General features: G+C 36.2%; 1 protein-coding gene across 1 annotated transcript in view; it reads left to right on the top strand.

Annotated features, from left to right (window-relative positions):
• Window positions 1-17777, top strand: part of PRKG2 (protein kinase cGMP-dependent 2) — a 139843-nt gene that overhangs the window by 22556 nt on the left and 99510 nt on the right. Inside the window, exon 2 of the mRNA XM_074228569.1 lies at window positions 1868-2332. Within this exon, the coding sequence (XP_074084670.1) occupies window positions 1881-2332 (452 nt within the window). The 5' untranslated portion in view covers window positions 1868-1880. The remainder of the gene's footprint in view (window positions 1-1867; window positions 2333-17777) is intronic.

Here is a 17777-nt window from a genome sequence, read left to right as displayed (position 1 = left end):
TTCTTCAGTCTTTTGATCTTGGTTGGGTAACCATCTTTCTTTATTGTCCATTCTATTATTACTTCCCGGGAACTGATGCTCAGGGAAAGAAAATATGAAAGGCATCCCAAGGCATCAAGGCTAAAGCTTAGCTCTCTTTGCCAAGCCTATCCTATAACTGGCATGTGAGAATAATCACTATGTTACACAGTTGGATAAGGCCATCTCTAGCCCAGTATTTATATCAAGTCTCAAGGTTATATGATGCCACTTGGAGAGCTAAAGAAAGAGAATGGGGAGTTGCTGCTATTTCTCTTTGAAAGTTCACTAAATGGTTCCTCTTGGCTTAGTGATAAGTTGCCTCTGACACAGCCTCCCACTCCCTTCAGTCACCATGATTTTGGAAATCAAGACTATCCACGTTTGGCTATGTTATCCTAGAGCAACAAATACTTCAGTGCTGAAACATAAACCTCAGCTCCATTTCCCCTTCCCCCCCAAGAAGTTTTTGGTTAACCAAGGTGCATGCAATATGGGATGGTACCTGTAGTCCAACTCCATGAATGCTTTATGGAATTCAAATCTGCTTCTAATAATGCCCACTTTTTTCTTTTACATTGAAATGTAATTGAATAGAATTCATTGTGAGAAATGTTATCTTCTCTTGAATATATTTTGGAGTTTTGCAAGGCCATGGGGTTAAATGACTTGCCCAAGGTCACAGAGCTAGCTAAGTAAGTATTAAGAGTCTGTGAGTGGATTTGAACTCAGGTCCTCCTGACTCCAGGGCTGGTGCTCTATCCACTGCCCCATCTAGCTGCCTCATCTTCCAAATGAATATTAAAGAATAGACATATTTGTTATTTTAGAGGTCATTGTTAGCCCATAAGTATCAGTCTAGGGATTCTGGTTGATTCAGTGTTTCAATTGTGGAGTAATGACCCACAATCATGCTTTCTCTGGATATCCTTGACTTCTAAAGCTCAATAACCCTTTTCTGATCTTGGACAAAGAGACACAATCAAGGATCAAATGACTTGTACCCCAATCATGTTCTGCTAGTCAGAAATTTAAATATTTGCTCTGATAAAGTTTGGATTTCATATCATGCATATCCTTTTGAATAGAAGTATGAGTGTGAGAACAGATTTAATTTGAGGAAACTATCTTTTGGCATGACTCAAAGATTGTGATATAGATTGGTATTCATTTGAAGTTGGATGCTTCCTGTATTTTAGAAAAGGGCACAAAGGAAAAGATACAGGAGATAGGCCATTTCTCTATTTATTTACATTACTAGCAATACAGAATGACTTTCTTTTTTACAGAATATTTAATGTAAAACTATCAAACCTGATAGATGATATGGTTTGAGAAAATTGCTAATAAAGAAATACTGAATCTGTCTTCACAGCCATCATGAATACCTTCTAAATCAAGAATATTTTTCTTTGCTCTAATAGCAAAGAGAACTGTGAAAGATGTAATATTGCCATGTCTTGGTTCTTCAGCTGCTAGTTTTTGTTTATTTCTCTTCCATGCTAACATCCAAATCTCAGTTTGGTTGTATCACTTCTTAAAGAAGCTGTTAGAACACCCCAAGAGAACAGGGGCTCATTTATGTGAAAAGCAGAGCTGTGAACTGGTGCCAGTGAAGTTAAAATGGATGAAAGGTTTAATAATGCCCGTTCCTCTTTACAGTATGCCTTGGAGCCAAAAATACGGACACTGATTATCAAACCACTGATAATTACTCTGTCTTTGCTTTGGGGACATGGGAGGTGGTGGTGTTGTGGGGGGGGGGGGCAGAAATGATGTAGGGCTGAGAAATGAAAGGGTTGCTGAAGGATGTAAGTTGACTGAATAATACACACTTGTGTGTTCTCAGATCACTAGGCAAAATGGGAAATGGCTCCGTAAAACCCAAACAGTCCAAGATTCCAGATGGCCATGCTGGGAAATTTTCCTGCATGAATGATGTTCTTCGGAGCAAAGTGGTAGAATTGGAAAGGGAGCTAAAGAAGAAAGATGAAGAGCTTCAGCAGAAGGACTATCATCTGAGAGAGTTACAGGAAAAGCTTTCAAAGCAGACAATTGCCCTTGCTGAGATTACTGAGGAACTCCAAAATAAGTGCATCCAGCTGAACAAGCTACAAGATGTGGTTAACATTCAAGGAGGAAACTCGCTTCTATTTTCGCCAAGCAAAGTGTCTCTTCAGATCAACCGGAGGTCATCGGGTTTGGTCTCTCTCCATAGTAGGAGAGGTGCCAAGGAAGGGGTGTCTGCTGAACCAACCCCCAGGACTTTTGCAGAATTTTCATTTGAGAAAGCAAGAGTGAGAAAGGACTCAAGGTAAGCATTTTGACACAGTCTGACGACATCCTCCAGCAAAATTTTATCAACCCTCTTGGTCCTTGTTGCTGTATCAGTTTTCTTCAAGTCTAACCACTTATTTCATAGAACTAACTCACTGGGATTCATCAATTTAATTGAACAGCGTTTTATTAAATTCTGATTAAGTGTTAGGCATTAATGAAGCATTGATAGAAAGAAGTAGAAGGAAAAAAAAAGTCCCTTCCCTCAAGGAGTTTGTATTCCATAGGAGGAGCGATTTCTGGGAATATCAAATTGATTGCCATCAGGACTTAGGCTCTTTTGTGTCATATAACTGAGTTGTAATATAGATTATTGTATTTATTGAACTAATGCACTTAAGAAACCAAAAGTTTGATGGCTTTTCAATAGAAACCTTGGAGATGACATGCTCATCAGCTTTTAGGAAGGAGAAGCTTGCTTTTTCATCTTTTTAATGTTTATGTCTTAGGGTCCCCTCCCCAAATCATAATATATTTGAATATGTAACACAAATACTGTAATAAAATGCCTTTTTTGAAAACAGAAGAAAGGCAATAAAGCTTAGGATCATAGATATAGAATTCAAAGGAACCTTAAAAGTCAAATAGACCAATGAGGTCCAAAGAAGTTAAAGTACTTTTCCAAGATCATACAACAGAGGCAGTATTGAAGTTGAGGGCTTTTGAACTCCACCAGCACTATTACATCACACATGCACTACCTTGCAATCACTCACATGAATTAAAAGTTAAAATCAAATGAAAATAGAAATATTGGCAGCATCATTTAAACACTTTTATGTATACATATCTTATGGCCAACAATTCCTAGAAGAAATTACTAGAAGAAAGAAAAGCAATTAGAAAGGTAAGGTTCTATTTGAAAATCTTTGGAATGAATCTCCAATTTGGTTTCTGAAGAAAGACATCTCTTGTTTTGATTGTAGGTGTTTGGAATCGAGATTCTAGGCATATTTAGTAGCATAGATTGTCTGGTGTATGCTGGAGAAGAGTGTTTCAGTATTTAAAATACAGTGAGTGCTTTTAAAGAGTAGTATTGTCCAATGAATGGGAAGTATTGAAAAGTCACTCTGGATGTTTGATTTACCCTGTGAATGTATGAGATCAGTGCAGATTCAGAGGCTTTCAGGCTTATACTTTTCATAAGCAATTCATTTTTAAAGTAAATATTGATTATCAATGAGCAACATGAGAGGTTCTTTATACTTTTTAAAAAAATACCTGGGCCATAGTAAGTGCCTAATAAATGCTCGCTGACTTTTGCCTTGTTGAATATCTCCTAGTATACAGGCCTATTAATCAGAGACATCTGGCGCAAAGCTACTAGGACTGCCTTTCAATAGGAAAGCCTAAATTATCATTTGAAACCATTGTGTGTTTCTGTGTGTGTGTGTGTGTGTTTTCATGAAAAGACAAAACAAAAGCCTTGCCTCTAAACTTCTGATATCTACTCTTTTTTTAGGAAGGACAATTATTTTCATTTATCACTCCCACCCCCGGGGAGCTGAATAGGTAAAAGTAGAAAAAAGCCAGTGAGTAATATGTTGAAATGAGATAGGAAAAGAGAGTATAGAACCTTGTATCTGTGATGCTTGCAACAACAATGTTGCATTATTGAGTTATTTTGCAATGACAGAATGAAATAAAGACAAAATTTTTCCTTTATGAAGAGGAATATTTGAATGAAAGAAGGAAAGGATAATAGCTTACATTTTCAGAGTGAATTAAGAAGAAAGGTGGTTTTTATCCATTATCTTATTTGACCATCCCAATGACCCTGCAAGACAGGTGTTTTTATAACCACTTTACAGATGAAGATAGATGTAAGGGAAGAAGAGTATGAAGGGGCCAGACTGTGAAGAGGTTTGAATGTTGAAATGTTCATGATGGTGCAGAAAGTCTCTTTATTGAATAGCAAACTCCTGGAATGATGTTAGCCCTTCAAACATCAGCTCATCACAGAGCCTACTCTTGCCAGTGATATAAATGGCAAGAAGGTCTTCATAAGCAACAGTTATCTAGGGACGAGCCCTGCCAGACTTAGTTAATTAGGCTGATCCATAGAAAAAAGGCAAACCGAAGTTTCTGGGCTTGTGCTCAAAATGTTTCTAACTCAGGGGGCGGCTAGGTGGCATAATGGATAGAGCACCAACTCCGGAGTCAGGAGGACCTGAGTTCAAATAATTGCTTCACTGTGTGACCTTAGGCAAGTTACTTAACCCCAATTGCCTGAAATAAATAAAAATGTTTCTAACTCAGAAGAGTTACCTTGTACCTCCTCCTCCTTCTTCAGTGTAGCACAGCTAGCCTCCTCTATTGCCCTTGTCCACAGGATGAGTGCCGACTGGCCACATTCACACACATATGTAAACGTGCATGCTCTCTCTCTCTGTCTCTGTCTCTGTCTCTCTCTCTCTCTCTCTGTCTCTGTCTCTCTCTGTCTCTCTCTCTCTCTGTTTCTCTCTCTTTCTCTCAGTCTCTCTGTCTCTGTCTCTCTCTTGCTCACTCTCTCTCTGTCTCTCTCTCTCTCTGTCTCTCTCTCTCTCTGTCTCTCTGTCTCTCTCTCTCTCTGTCTCTCTCTGTCTCTGTCTCTCTCTGTCTCTGTCTCTCTGTCTCTCTCTGTCTCTCTTGCTCACTCTCTCTTTCTCTCTGTCTCTTGCTCACTCTCTCTCTGTCTCTGTCTCTCTGTCTCTGTCTCTCTCTGTCTGTCTCTGTCTCTCTGTCTCTCTCTGTCTCTCTCTCTGTCTTTGTCTCTCTCTCTTGCTCTCTCTCTCTCATATTTCTACCATTAAACTGGTATTTCTTTGAAGGCAGGAACTGTTTTTGCTATTTGTATCCTCGCTGCTTACTGCCCTCTATATCCACAGTGGGAAACAAATATTTTTGTTTGTTTTTGCAAGCAATGGGAGTAAGTGACTTGCCCAAGGTCACACAGCTAGAATGCTAAGTATCTAAACAAGCTTTGCTTTTGCCTGTCAGGGCTGATGCACTTTGCTCAGACCATCTCAAACTTTGTGATAATTACAAAGGAATCTGTGATTAGGAGTATGCCATCTCATATCATCAGAGTATGTGGTAACATGGAAAAGACTTACTTTTTGGTGGAGGGGGTGATAATATAGGAAACTATTTTCTCTTACTCAGCAAGATGAGAGTACAAAACACATAATTCTGGGATTTATTGCTTTGAAGGTTGGCTTGGTAGTGTTTGGGTTAGCTTCACCTCAAAGAGTTTTGAGCAAGGAGCCATTCAGATCATCTCTCCCTGAAGTATTCTGCAGGGGTTCTAGCTAAAATGGATGAGACCCAAATACTTTTGGATTACTGGGACTTGTCACATCTGTTTTAAATAAAGGAAGTCAATTAATTGCTGCTCTGCCAGAATAGTCTGCCCCTAGTCTCTTTTCCTAGGAAAACACTGCCCCAGAGCTATAACTAGCAATTGTTGTTCATGGGGAAAATGCCACAGATGTTTCTGAGGGCAAAGACAGATTCAGTTCTATCAAAGATGGGGAATGATGAAACCTCAGGGAAAGGCTTTTGATCTCAAAGCACAAGACCGTACTGGGGAGAACCCCCTAGATATTACCCTACGGTGAGGAGCATGCAGAGGATACCAAGAAATTGCTAATAAGGAGGCCACCCAAGAGGGAGTAATTAGGGCTGAGCCACAGGAGGTAAAGCTTCTCTCTGACCTGACTACCGGGGAGAATTATTCTTTTGGTTAAAATTTCTTTTTTTAATTGTGAATTTAATCTCCAACAAATGCAAACCTAAGAATAAGGGGTTTGCATAAGAAACTGATCTTTTGTTATATATATTCTTTAAAAGAAACATATGAACGTGTATTTACACAGTGGATATATATGTATAATTGCATAAGGTATTAACAAAATTGCTCTATTTGTGTGCACAGCTGCCCTTTTTATTTATGTGCATTTTTAAAAAGTATTTGATTGATGCTCTTTTATTTGCATTTCTATCACACTACCCACTAATCTACCAACCTCACTCTCCCATCCCAAGTAATAAATATGTATAAGTCAGCAAAACAAACCAACACATTGGCCATGTTAAAGAATGGATACACACACACACACACACACACACACACACACACATCATTCTACATCTCTAGGCCATTACCTCTCTGTATAGATGTGGGAGATAGGTTTCACCATTAGTCTTTTGATGTAATTATTATTCATTGCTTTGATCAGTTTTGAAGTTATTTGGAATTGGTTTTTTACCATACTACCAAAGTAATGTAACTATTAACCACCAATATTACCATTTAGGCATATATCCCAAAGATCAAGGATATAGGAAAAGATCCTATATGTCTAAAAATATTTTTTGTAGCACTTTTAATAGTATCAAATAACTGGAAATAAAATTGGTGCCCATCAGTTGCAGAAAGGCTGAATAAATTGTGGCATATGGGAGTAATGGAGTAATACAAATTGCAATCATAAAAAAGACAAATATGATAGATTCAGAGAAATAAAATAAGAGTCATACAAACTGATGCAGAGTTAAATAAGCAGAATGAGAGAAACTATTTCAAATGAGAATTCTTACATTTCTGTTCTGTAAAGTTTGCATCAGTTTAATTTTTTCTCCCATCATTACTCCTGCCTTTCTTTATGAAGAAAGATTTCATTATTTATAGAAATTAGACTTTTGAATTTCTTTGTGCCTTTGATCGCTAATATTTCTTATTTCTAAACAGTATTTTCTAACTTCTGTTCACTTTCCTCCACAATGTCAGCCCCAACACTGAAATCACTGAATCTTAAATTATATGTTGATTTAATTTAGATCATCTTACCAAGGTCTTTAGAGAATATTTCAAGCTTCTGATATAAAATTTATGAGAATCTTCCAACCCCCTCATTTTAGTGATAAGGAAACTAGTCCAGACATGTGAAGTAACTATCCAGGGACACCCAAATAGTAACTCTGTCAGTGAGCCTACTGGGCACTCCACACAAGTCATTTCATAAAATGCATTTATTTTCATGGTGATTTTCTTGTAAATGCTAAGTCTTAACTGCAATTTAAAATGACCATGTCCAATGGCGTGATGTTTCTTTTTACCTTTGGATGCACAATTAAACCAATTTTATCTTTATTTGCTTCTTATGGAAGAATTCAAGAGCCTCCTTTTCCTTTAAATGAAATTTCCTTTTGTGTTCTGCTTTCATTCTCTGAAGGTCAAGAAGGATATAAAACTATGAGTTCCTTGAAGACTATCTTTTGCCCTTCTTTGTAGCTCCAGTGCTTAGCACAGTGCCTGACCTGTGTTAGGTACTTAACAAATATTTGTTGACTGATTTGAATTCCTCTAGTAGGCTACTCACTGGTGACCAATTAGCAAAACTTCTTTCAAATCTGCCAATCATAATCTCAAACTGCAGTGGTTTAATTCCCAACTTTTTATTAAATTGAATGATATTTCAGTTTTAGAATTTATATCATAATCTCATTGGTTCATAATCTCATGTTGCTCATTTTTTTCATATGAAAGGGCTGAATATGAATAAATTTTTTTCAGGTGTTTAAATTTTCTATAGATGGTTATGGTAGATGATGTTTTCTGAATTTGGGACTAGAATAACCATGTTCTCTTTAAATACTTGGTGTTCTGAAATTACTTGCTGTAAATGCTGTTCTGATTTCTTTTCCTTTTCCATCCTGGTAGGTATCTGGGGCAGGGACTGGTTGATGGAGAAGTGGTTATTAAGGAAGGTTTCTGCCACCTCCTCCTCTTTCCTCAGTGTAGCACAGCTGGCCTCCTCTATTGCCCTTGTCTACAGTATGAGTGCTGACTGGTCACATTCACATACTCTATCTGGCCTTTAGGTCATGGTCAATGTTGGCTTAATTCTTTTGCTAACTAGATATTAAGTTCAATTGTTTCTGTTAAAGGAATCCTGGTTCTCTAATCACTTTAAATTTTAGTAATGCATGGCAGCTTATTAGCCTGTCCAGTTATAGTTTTATATCACCCTAGAGAAGGATTTATTTCCTAAGAGAGCACAAGAGACAAAAGCTGTGGACTCATGTGAAAGAGTATGTGATGAAAAATCTTATCTGAACAGTTTGTTTGCTAACAAGTCTACTTCTCTTCATTTTCCCTAAAATAGGAGAAGTTAAAAACTCTATATTAATACAGAAAGATATAAGGAAATAAAGATCCCAAACCATTACCCTCTTCTTATTTTTAAGATCATGGGGAAACTAGAGGAAGCCTACATTTATGCCAGTCTGGATTTGCAGGCTTACAGTCCAGTGAAAATTAAATGTGGAAACAAATGGAAATTGATTTCCCATTCTAAATATAATCACTGAGTACACCTGCCAGCCTATTGCCCTGTAAACATTTCAGCATTTCATAATGATGTTCTTGTGGACCTTTCTGAATCTATTTGTTACGTCATACCTAGAAGCATTAACTATGGTGAGTATTGTAAATTGGAGAAGTGAGCATTTCATCAGTTCCAGTCAAACTTCTGTAATTTATTTTAGATCCAGATGGATGACAAATCACTCTAAAATACGCAGAGCCTATAGAGTGTTAAGGATACCCTTTGGAATCAAGCCCCAGAGTTGCTTCCTTGGAACTATGAATTTTTACTGCAAAGTAACTGAAGCTATTTGTGATTGATGGATCTTTTGACATGACTTAAATATAAAAGTGGGCTAGAGTCCACTGAAGACTATCCATTTTTTTATGCTAATTGTACATTTTTCATAGAGATTGATTTCTTTGATGGTGGCCCATGGAGCACATTTATGAAAAGAATTGGAAAAGAATAGGAGGATGCAAATCTAGAGATTTTGTGACAATTCATCACCCATCCAATATAATAGCTGTGCTCCCCCCACCCCAGACCAAAAGATATTACATTATAATGAATACAGAATTGTTAATCATCAAGATGTTTCTAGATGAAGGGTGGTTCTTTCATATGGAGGGAATTTGATGTCCTCTGGTGACCTTCACTAATCATAAGTCATTTCATCTGACAAACTTTGATTAACTACTACATGCAAGACATAAAGTGATAGGCATACAGAGGTAAAACCAAAACAATCTCTAGTTCCATGGAGTTTATATTCTCCTATCCAGGAGATTGCTGAATATATCATGAACACAAGTAAATATAGAAATTTGAGTGTAAGGAAACCTTCCTGCTTGAAAGATTTATCATGCCATACGTGTTTTTTTGTTTTTGTTTTTTTTTTTAGTTTTTTTGCAAGGCAAATGAGGTTAAGTGGCTTGCCCAAGGCCACACAGCTAGGCAATTATTAATTGTCTGAGACCAGATTTGAACCCAGGTACTCCTGACTCCAGGGCCGGTGCTTTATCCACTATGCCGCATAGCCGTCCCCATGCCATACATGTTGAGACATTTGCCCCCTCATTTTTGCCTCCATATTGATTCAAATATTGCCTCTAGTATGGTTCAAGAATAATTGTGCAGGAGTACTGTTTGAGAAAATCAAGGCAGGTATGTTGTCCTGGAATGTATTTTATGTGACAAGTCAACTTATTGTTAGATTTGTTTTCTCTTCTATTTTGTCCTAATATGTTTCTTTCTCTTTTTTTGCCTGCTACTTCCCTCTTAACAGGAAAAAGAAGTTAGTTAGTCAACCAGAATTTATTAAATGCCTACTCTCTGTCAAACTCTATTGAGTGTTGGATATACAAAATAAGGCAAAAAACCATTCCTGCCCTCAAGGAGCTCATAGTGTAATGTGCAGTCAATGTGACAATGACATTGTATGAATAAACTCTATACAGAATAAATAATGGGTATTCTCAGAGTGAAGGCACTAAGTTTAAGAGGGATTGGGAAAGGTTTCTTGACGAAATTTAGGCTTCACTGAGACTTGAAGGGAGCCAGGAAAGCTAAGGTGTAGAAGTGAGAGAGTGAGAGCTGTACATATTGAGAGATGGAGTGTTTTGTGGGAAGAAGGAGGTCAGTGTCACTGGCTGACAGAACACATGGAAACAAGGAAGGTATAAGAACACTTAGAAAGGAACACAGAACAGGTTATAGAGAGTTTTAAAGGAAGGAATAATAGAAAGCCGCTGGAGTTTCTTTAATCAGGGGTCAGACCTGAGTTTTGAGAAGATTACTTTGACAATTGAGTGGAGGATGGCCTGGAGTGGTGAGAGATTTGAGACAGGTAAATCAACCAATACACTATGGCAGTAGTCCAGGTGTGAGGTGATCAGGATCTGCTTAAGGATAGTTGTGTCACAGGAGAAAAGCAAGCATATACGAAAGATGTTAAGAAGGTAAAAATCATAGGACTTGGCACTGATAGGATTTGTGGCATGGGAGAAGTGAGGGGTCAAGAATGACCACAAGTTGGGAAGATGGGTGTATATTTGACACTAATTGGGAAGTTAGGAACAAGGGAAGGTTTGGAGGGAAAGAAAATGAGTTCAGTTTTTGGAAAAGTTTAATTTAAGATATCTATGGAACATTCAATTTGTTGATGTCTAATAGATATTTGAAGATGAGAGATGGGAGGTCTTTGGAAAGGTTTGGGCCAGACACATAGATCACAGAGTCATCTCTATAAAGAGGAAAATTGAATTCATGGGAGCTGATGGCATTGTCTAATGAAATAATAGGAGGGGAAGAGGTCTTAAGACAGAGCCCTGAGGGACACTCCTGGTTAGTGAGAGAGATATGGATGAAGAACCAGCAGATAGATAGAAAAGGCTTGGTCAGACAAGTAGGAAGAAAACCAGGAGAGAATAGTTTCCTAACAACCTAGAGAAAGAGATTAAGGAGAATATGATTATCAAAAGTGTCAAAGATTGAAGAGAGATTGAAAAGATTGAGGATGGAAAAGGTCATTTTATTTGACAATTAAGAGATCATTTGTTACTTTGGAGAAACGTTTGGTTTAATAATGAGGTTGGAAGCTAGACTAGTGGGGATGGGCAGATAAAGTAAAGGTGTTTTAAAGATGAGAGAGTCATGGATAAGTTTTTAGGCAATAGGGTAGTAGGCATGGATAAAGAAAGAGGAGAATTATAAAGGAGGCATTCAGCATAGAGAACTGAATGCAACCGCATTACTTTTGTATGTAGACAGAGAAGTTAAGTAACTTGCCCAAGATCACAAAGATTAAATTTATTTATTAAATGCCCAATTTGATCCTAAGCCTCAAATTACTTTTTTACTGTATATCTTTCCTTGATGGCACAAGAGGTAGATTATGTAAGATTTCCTTCATGGGAGATTTCAAATGTTCATTCTTGTTATATTGTGAGTAAGGTCCCTGCTGGAGTGTTTTAACAGGCTGTCTTCCATACCAACACATATGCCATGTGATCAACTTTTTAAAAAAATTAATTGTAATTTATAATATAAGGCAAGCATTTCCACAACATAGGAGAATTATTTTTAAAAAGGATGATTATTATTGTAGAAATGTGAAATTAAATCGTGAAACTGAAAATCTACTACGTACAACTTGCTAAAACTTTTCCATATTTGTTATCATGTAGATTTCATTTTCTTTTCCTTTTTTTCTTTCTTCCCCCCTCCTTTGCCATTGTGATGGCTACCATTAGATGCACAGTGTGTGTATATGTATGTGTGTATGTAAAATCATTCTATACATACTTTCTATTTATCAATTCTTTCTCTGGACACTTACTTTTAAGCAATATGATCGGGATCCCCTCCATGGGAATTGTCCCCTAGGTTTCTATACTCATTCATACATAGCTAACTAATGGGGTCTGACTCATCTCCAACTTTTAACTCAGTAAATCCATTGGGTACCCTGGTTTCTGAGAGGAAAGGACATGAGTAGCTCTAGGCAATTAAATTACTAATATATTTTGTTATTATATTGCCTTAATTTCCAGATATATCCCTTCTTATTCCATTACTCAGGGAAAAAAAGTGTTTCAGTGAATCTGTCTGAAATGTCAACCAAATCTGACAGGACTTTCTAGGCAAAAACCTTAATCCTGGAAACAATTTGTGGTGCTCTCCCACCTCCTTTAAGAAGACTTATTCATGAATCTTCCCTCTTCTTTAGGAGCTCATTACATTCAGAATGACTGTCAAAGTGATCTTCCTAGCAGTGTTTAATAAATGGTTTTCTATTCATTCATTCATCCAATCAGTCAGACATAAAGCACATATTTTAACCATATTTCTCCTCTGTTAGGTTCAAATGCAAACTTTCTTGAATAGCATTTTAATGTTCTTCACAATCTGGTTCCAGTTTTTCTTCTTTATGTGCATTTATGATTAAGCTCTATTGACCTTTTTGTTCTTCTCACCTCCCCTCTCTGTTCCCTTGGGTAGGCTGGCCCCAGGTCTGGAATCCACTAACTCCTCTCTTCCACTGTTGGAACCTTTTGTTTCCTTAAAAATTCAACTTAAGTTTCTACAAGAGGGAGGCATTTTCAGATTTCTCTGACTTCCAGTGAACACTTCCTCTTTCCAAATAACCATGTATTTATTTTATACATAAAGGCACGTCTGCTACTTTCCAACATAGAAAACGGGCTCCATGAGGGTAAAGATTTTTTAATTTTTATGTTAATGTCATCAGCACCAGGTGTAGTTCCTGGCTGTGAAAATATTTGTGAAGTAATTGATTGATTGTTGCCCTTCAAAGACCTACTCATGGGCACCACAACTGCTTTTCTTCCTTATTTCACTAACCAAATTTCCATTCACTTAGTCCTTGGTTTTAGGAAAACAATTCAAGTAAACTATAGGAAACCTTCATTTCTGTGAATTTGTGATTCAATTATTAATTTTCTTTTTTAGATTTTTTTTTTTTTGCAAGGCAAACAGGGTTAAGTGGCTTGCCCAAGGCCACACAGCTAGGTAATTATTAAGTGTCTGAGACCGGATTTGAACCCAAGTACTCCTGACTCCAAGGCCGGAGATTCAGTTATTAATACAGCAAGTATATTCTTTTTTTCCAAAGACCATAACAATATTTTGTTATATCCTTTCCTTGATGCTTTTTATATCAAAACCAAGTATTATATATCCTGTTACTAGGCAGTTTTTTACACGGTACTAAAAATGTGAACAGTCCTTGCAATGTCTTTTAGGTGATACGGTATTCACAGACAATGCAAGTTGAATGTAAGCTTTGACAAGTCCAGTCAACCTGGAAAGGCCTGAGACAGACTATGTTTTGATATTCATCTGAGAACTAGTTTAGCAAAGAGAGGAAATAATGGTCTCTCTCTCTCTCTCTCTCTCTTTCCTCCTTCCTTCCTTCATTCCTTCCTTCCTTCCTTCCTTCCTTCCTTCCTTCCTTCCTTCCTTCCTTCCTTCCTTCCTTCTCCCTTTTAAATCTTTTTTTTCCTTATTCTGCCCTTTCCTTCCATTGTAACTCATTAAATTAAAAATGCTGTAGGATTTTCTACCTTGTTACTCAGATATAGAATCACCTCCACGAGTTTTTTCTTCCCTCTTCTTTAGCTACCTACTTCTGTAACTGTTGACTGTTAAAAACAGTAACTATAAAATATACCCTGCAGATGGGCTTTTCTCACTGCTCCCATCATCTGGGGAACCATCATCTGTTACTTTCCCTTCCTAATGAGTCTTAGAGTTATTTTTCTTTAGCCTCCATTCTTTGTTTTTTTTCTTTGCTAGTGAAAATTATTTTGCAGAGTTCTCATAACCAGAAGATTTTGTCTCCATTATGCCTTATCTTCTTTTCAGAAATCTTTATTGTTGTTGTTCAGTCATTTATGTTTGACTTTTCTTGAATCTTGGCTATTGTTCAACATGTAACCTATCCCTCCTAATTTGTGCAATCTAAACATTTGAAAAGGATGATCACCCTTCATTTATCAAAATTATTGATAAAAATATTGTCTCATGACTGGCAAGATGTAAATTCTCCAGACATCTTTACCTCTCTAGCTCTAGGAGAAAATAAAAAATAATTAAGTACTATATATAAAATAATTACCACTAATTACTCAAGATAAAGAAAAGCCACCCCTTGACATGGCAAAATTTTTATTATTTAACCTTGTAAACTGTAATTATTAGATTTATCACTCCCTAATTTGCTTCCATGCTCCATAGCAAGGACAAAAGCTGATTTTTAGACTTATGGGACATATTGAGAGACCCCTTTACTTCAGTTATACTACTGACATACTCCACCACATGCCAACCCCTAAATCTCAATGACTGATTGGTAATGAAGGTAAGAATTGCTTTGTTCTTGACATGAACTGCTTCATATGTCTTTAGGAAAACTGATGATGTCCCACTCCTGAGTGCTCACCATAGTGGTGCCAGACATGGTGCAAACACTCAGAGGGTCTTTTATACTGCAGATCAGAATTCCTGAGCTCAATCAATTCATTGGTCTCATCCTCTCTCAGTAGTAATTATCACAGGCATGTGCCAGCACCCTGGCATTTGGTGTATTTTTAAAACTAGGACCAAATAATTTTGATTTTTACTCCATCAAATTATTATTTTGAGATCTGATAGTATTATACTTTCTTAATTCCTACTGGTTTTCATCATTTTCTTTTTTTTATGTTTTTGCAAGGCAAATGGGGTTAAGTGGCTTGCCCAAGGCCACGCAGCTAGGTAATTATTAAGTGTCTGAGGTTGGATTTGAACTCAGGTCCTCCTGAGCTGCCCCTGTTTTCATCATTTTCTATGAGAATATTGACTTTTTCTTTTACCAGATTAATTTAATTATTTTATTTAGCTATATGATATAATCTCATAAAATTTGTTTGATGTGTCATAAAATTTGTAAATTAAGTAGTACCACCATTGTTATTATAATGGTGCAACCCAACTGTGAATAAATTAGTGCCTCTCCAATTATTTAAATTTTCTTTTATTTCTTTAAAGAGTATTTTATGTTCATAGTCATAAGTCCTGAATGAGTCCCAGTAGGGCTAACTCCCACATATTTTGTGATATTGTAGTTATTTGAATGGAACTTCGTTTTTTTCCTCTCTTCCCTTTGGGTTTTTGGTAATAATATTCACAAAGATTAATGGTACATTGGGGTTTATTTTATCTTCCACTTAACTGAAATTTCTAATTGTCTTGATTTTTTTTTTTGGTAATTAAATCCCTGAGATTCGCTAAGTAAGCTGCCATAGTGAACATGAAATAAAAAAGAGTTCTGAGTTTGAAGACTGAGGACCTGGGTCCGAGTTTCAGTTCTGTTGTTACTACTACCAATGTGATGCAGGATGAATTATTTCTATTTTACCTCTCTCTGACTTAGTTTTCTCATCTGTAAAATAGGTTGTTGGACTAGATGATTACCAAAGTTCCTTTGGCTCTAAAACTTGATCTTGTGATAGCATCTACATATAGATAATGTAGTACCTTTTATGACTTTTCTTATTACCTCAATTTCTTTTTCTTATTTAATTGCTAGTTAATAATTTAGAATTATATATGATGATGGGCATTCCTTTAGAAAGGTTTTTAGTTTTTCTTTCATATAAATAATGTTAGCTTTTGGTATACATATGTGTGTGTATATACTGTGGATAGATAGATGTAGATATACTATATATATTGTTTGCCAATCTATTCCTATACTTTTTAGTGTTTTATGATAAGGGAGTTCTATATATTTTGAAAAAAGATATTTGTGCACTTGTTTGGAATATAATTTTGTTGTAATTTTTATTAAGTGTAATTTATTCTGTTTAAAGTTTTTCTTAAATTTTCTATTATATTCATGGCATATATCAATTTGATCATTGTGAAAAATCTTTTGATTTTGTTGTTATAGCCTCTTTAATAAGGGCACAGGCTATGTTTTCCTCATTATTGACTCTTGATGACAAGGGATACAGAAGACAAAAATTAATTGGGAAATTAAATAGCTGGCTAAGAGGCAACATACTATCTAAGAATGGGATTGGTATTTCTAGACAAATAAGGGAGACAGATATCTGGTCAGAGATAAAACTTAATTAACAAAGATTGAGAAGAATTATTTACCCATTCTCTTTATAAATCTAATCTAAAAGGTTTTAAAATGAAAGGAATTGAGAAAGGAGATAAATGTGTGTATATATATATATATATACGTGTGTGTGTGTGTGTGTGTGTGTGTGTGTGTGTGTGTGTGTGTGTGTTCTTTTTGGAAGGGTCGTTTATGCCCTTGCAAATCACTAGAAGTGTATAATTAACTATTTTCATAATTCTTTTTTTTGCAAGGCAATGGGGTTAAGTGACTTGCCCAAGGCCACACAGCTAGGTAATTATTAAATGTCTGAGGTCTGATTTGAACTCAGTCCTCCTGACTCCGGGACTGGAGCTCATTTTTCATAATTCTTAAAAGGTTCCCAGTTAATTCTTGAATACAAGTCCTAGGGAAAGAGTAGACCTTTCTGTTGTTGCATTTTTAAATTTTTTATTTTTGTAAATAATTTATTTTCTCCCTTCTCAACTCCCTACTTTTACAATGAAAAATAGAAAAAGATAAAAACCCTTATAGCAAAAACAAATAGTTTTAAGTCAAAACAATTCCCCATGTTGAACATGTTCAAAACTTTATATCTCATTGTGCATCATGAGTTCATTATCTCTCTGCCACAAAAATGTGATTAGTATGACTAATCATTGGTCCTTTGGAATTTTGATTGATCATTGAATTTGTGAGAATTCCAACCTTTTTCAAAGTTGTTAATGTTTATGATGTTGTTATTATTGTATAATCCATTTTGATTGTACTTACTTCACTCTGAATCAGTTTGTAAAAATTTTCCAAGTTTTTTGGGCCTCTCCATTTGATCATTTATGGTGCATTTGTATTCCATTATAGGCATAAACTATAATTTTTTTTAGAGGCAGCTTATGACTCAGTGGATAGAGCACTAATCCTGGAATCAGGAAGACTGAATTTAAATCTGGCCTCAGACAGCTATGTGACCCTGGTCAATTCATTTAATCTCTTTTTTCCCTTATTCTACTGAATGAGAAAATGGCGAATCATATCAGTATCTTTGGCAAGAAAACCCTTGGGCAATATGGTCACATGGAATCACAAAGAATCACACTTGACTGAACAATAAATAATTTGCCCAGCCATTCCAGGTTAATGAGCACACAGTAAGTTTCCAGTTTATTATCACTAGAAACTACTGTTTTAAGCATTTTTGTGCATGTGTATCCTTTTTGAAATCCTTGAATTAGAGATCTAGTGGTGGTATATGTACAATTTAGTAATGTTGGGGGTATAGTTTCAGACTGTTTTCCAGAATGGCTAGACCCATTCACAACTCCACCAAGAATCCTTTAATGTTTTTCCTTGTCCCCACTAATAGTTCCTTTTCTTAATCAATCCGATAGATCTGAATTGGGATCTCAAAGCAGCTTTAATTTATGTTCTCTTAATAGTGT

This window comes from Macrotis lagotis, chromosome 3, assembly GCF_037893015.1.
Source record: "Macrotis lagotis isolate mMagLag1 chromosome 3, bilby.v1.9.chrom.fasta, whole genome shotgun sequence".
Lineage (NCBI taxonomy): Eukaryota > Metazoa > Chordata > Mammalia > Peramelemorphia > Peramelidae > Macrotis > Macrotis lagotis.
Note: the sequence above shows the minus strand (reverse complement) of the source record. Positions and strands in the feature narration are given on the sequence as shown.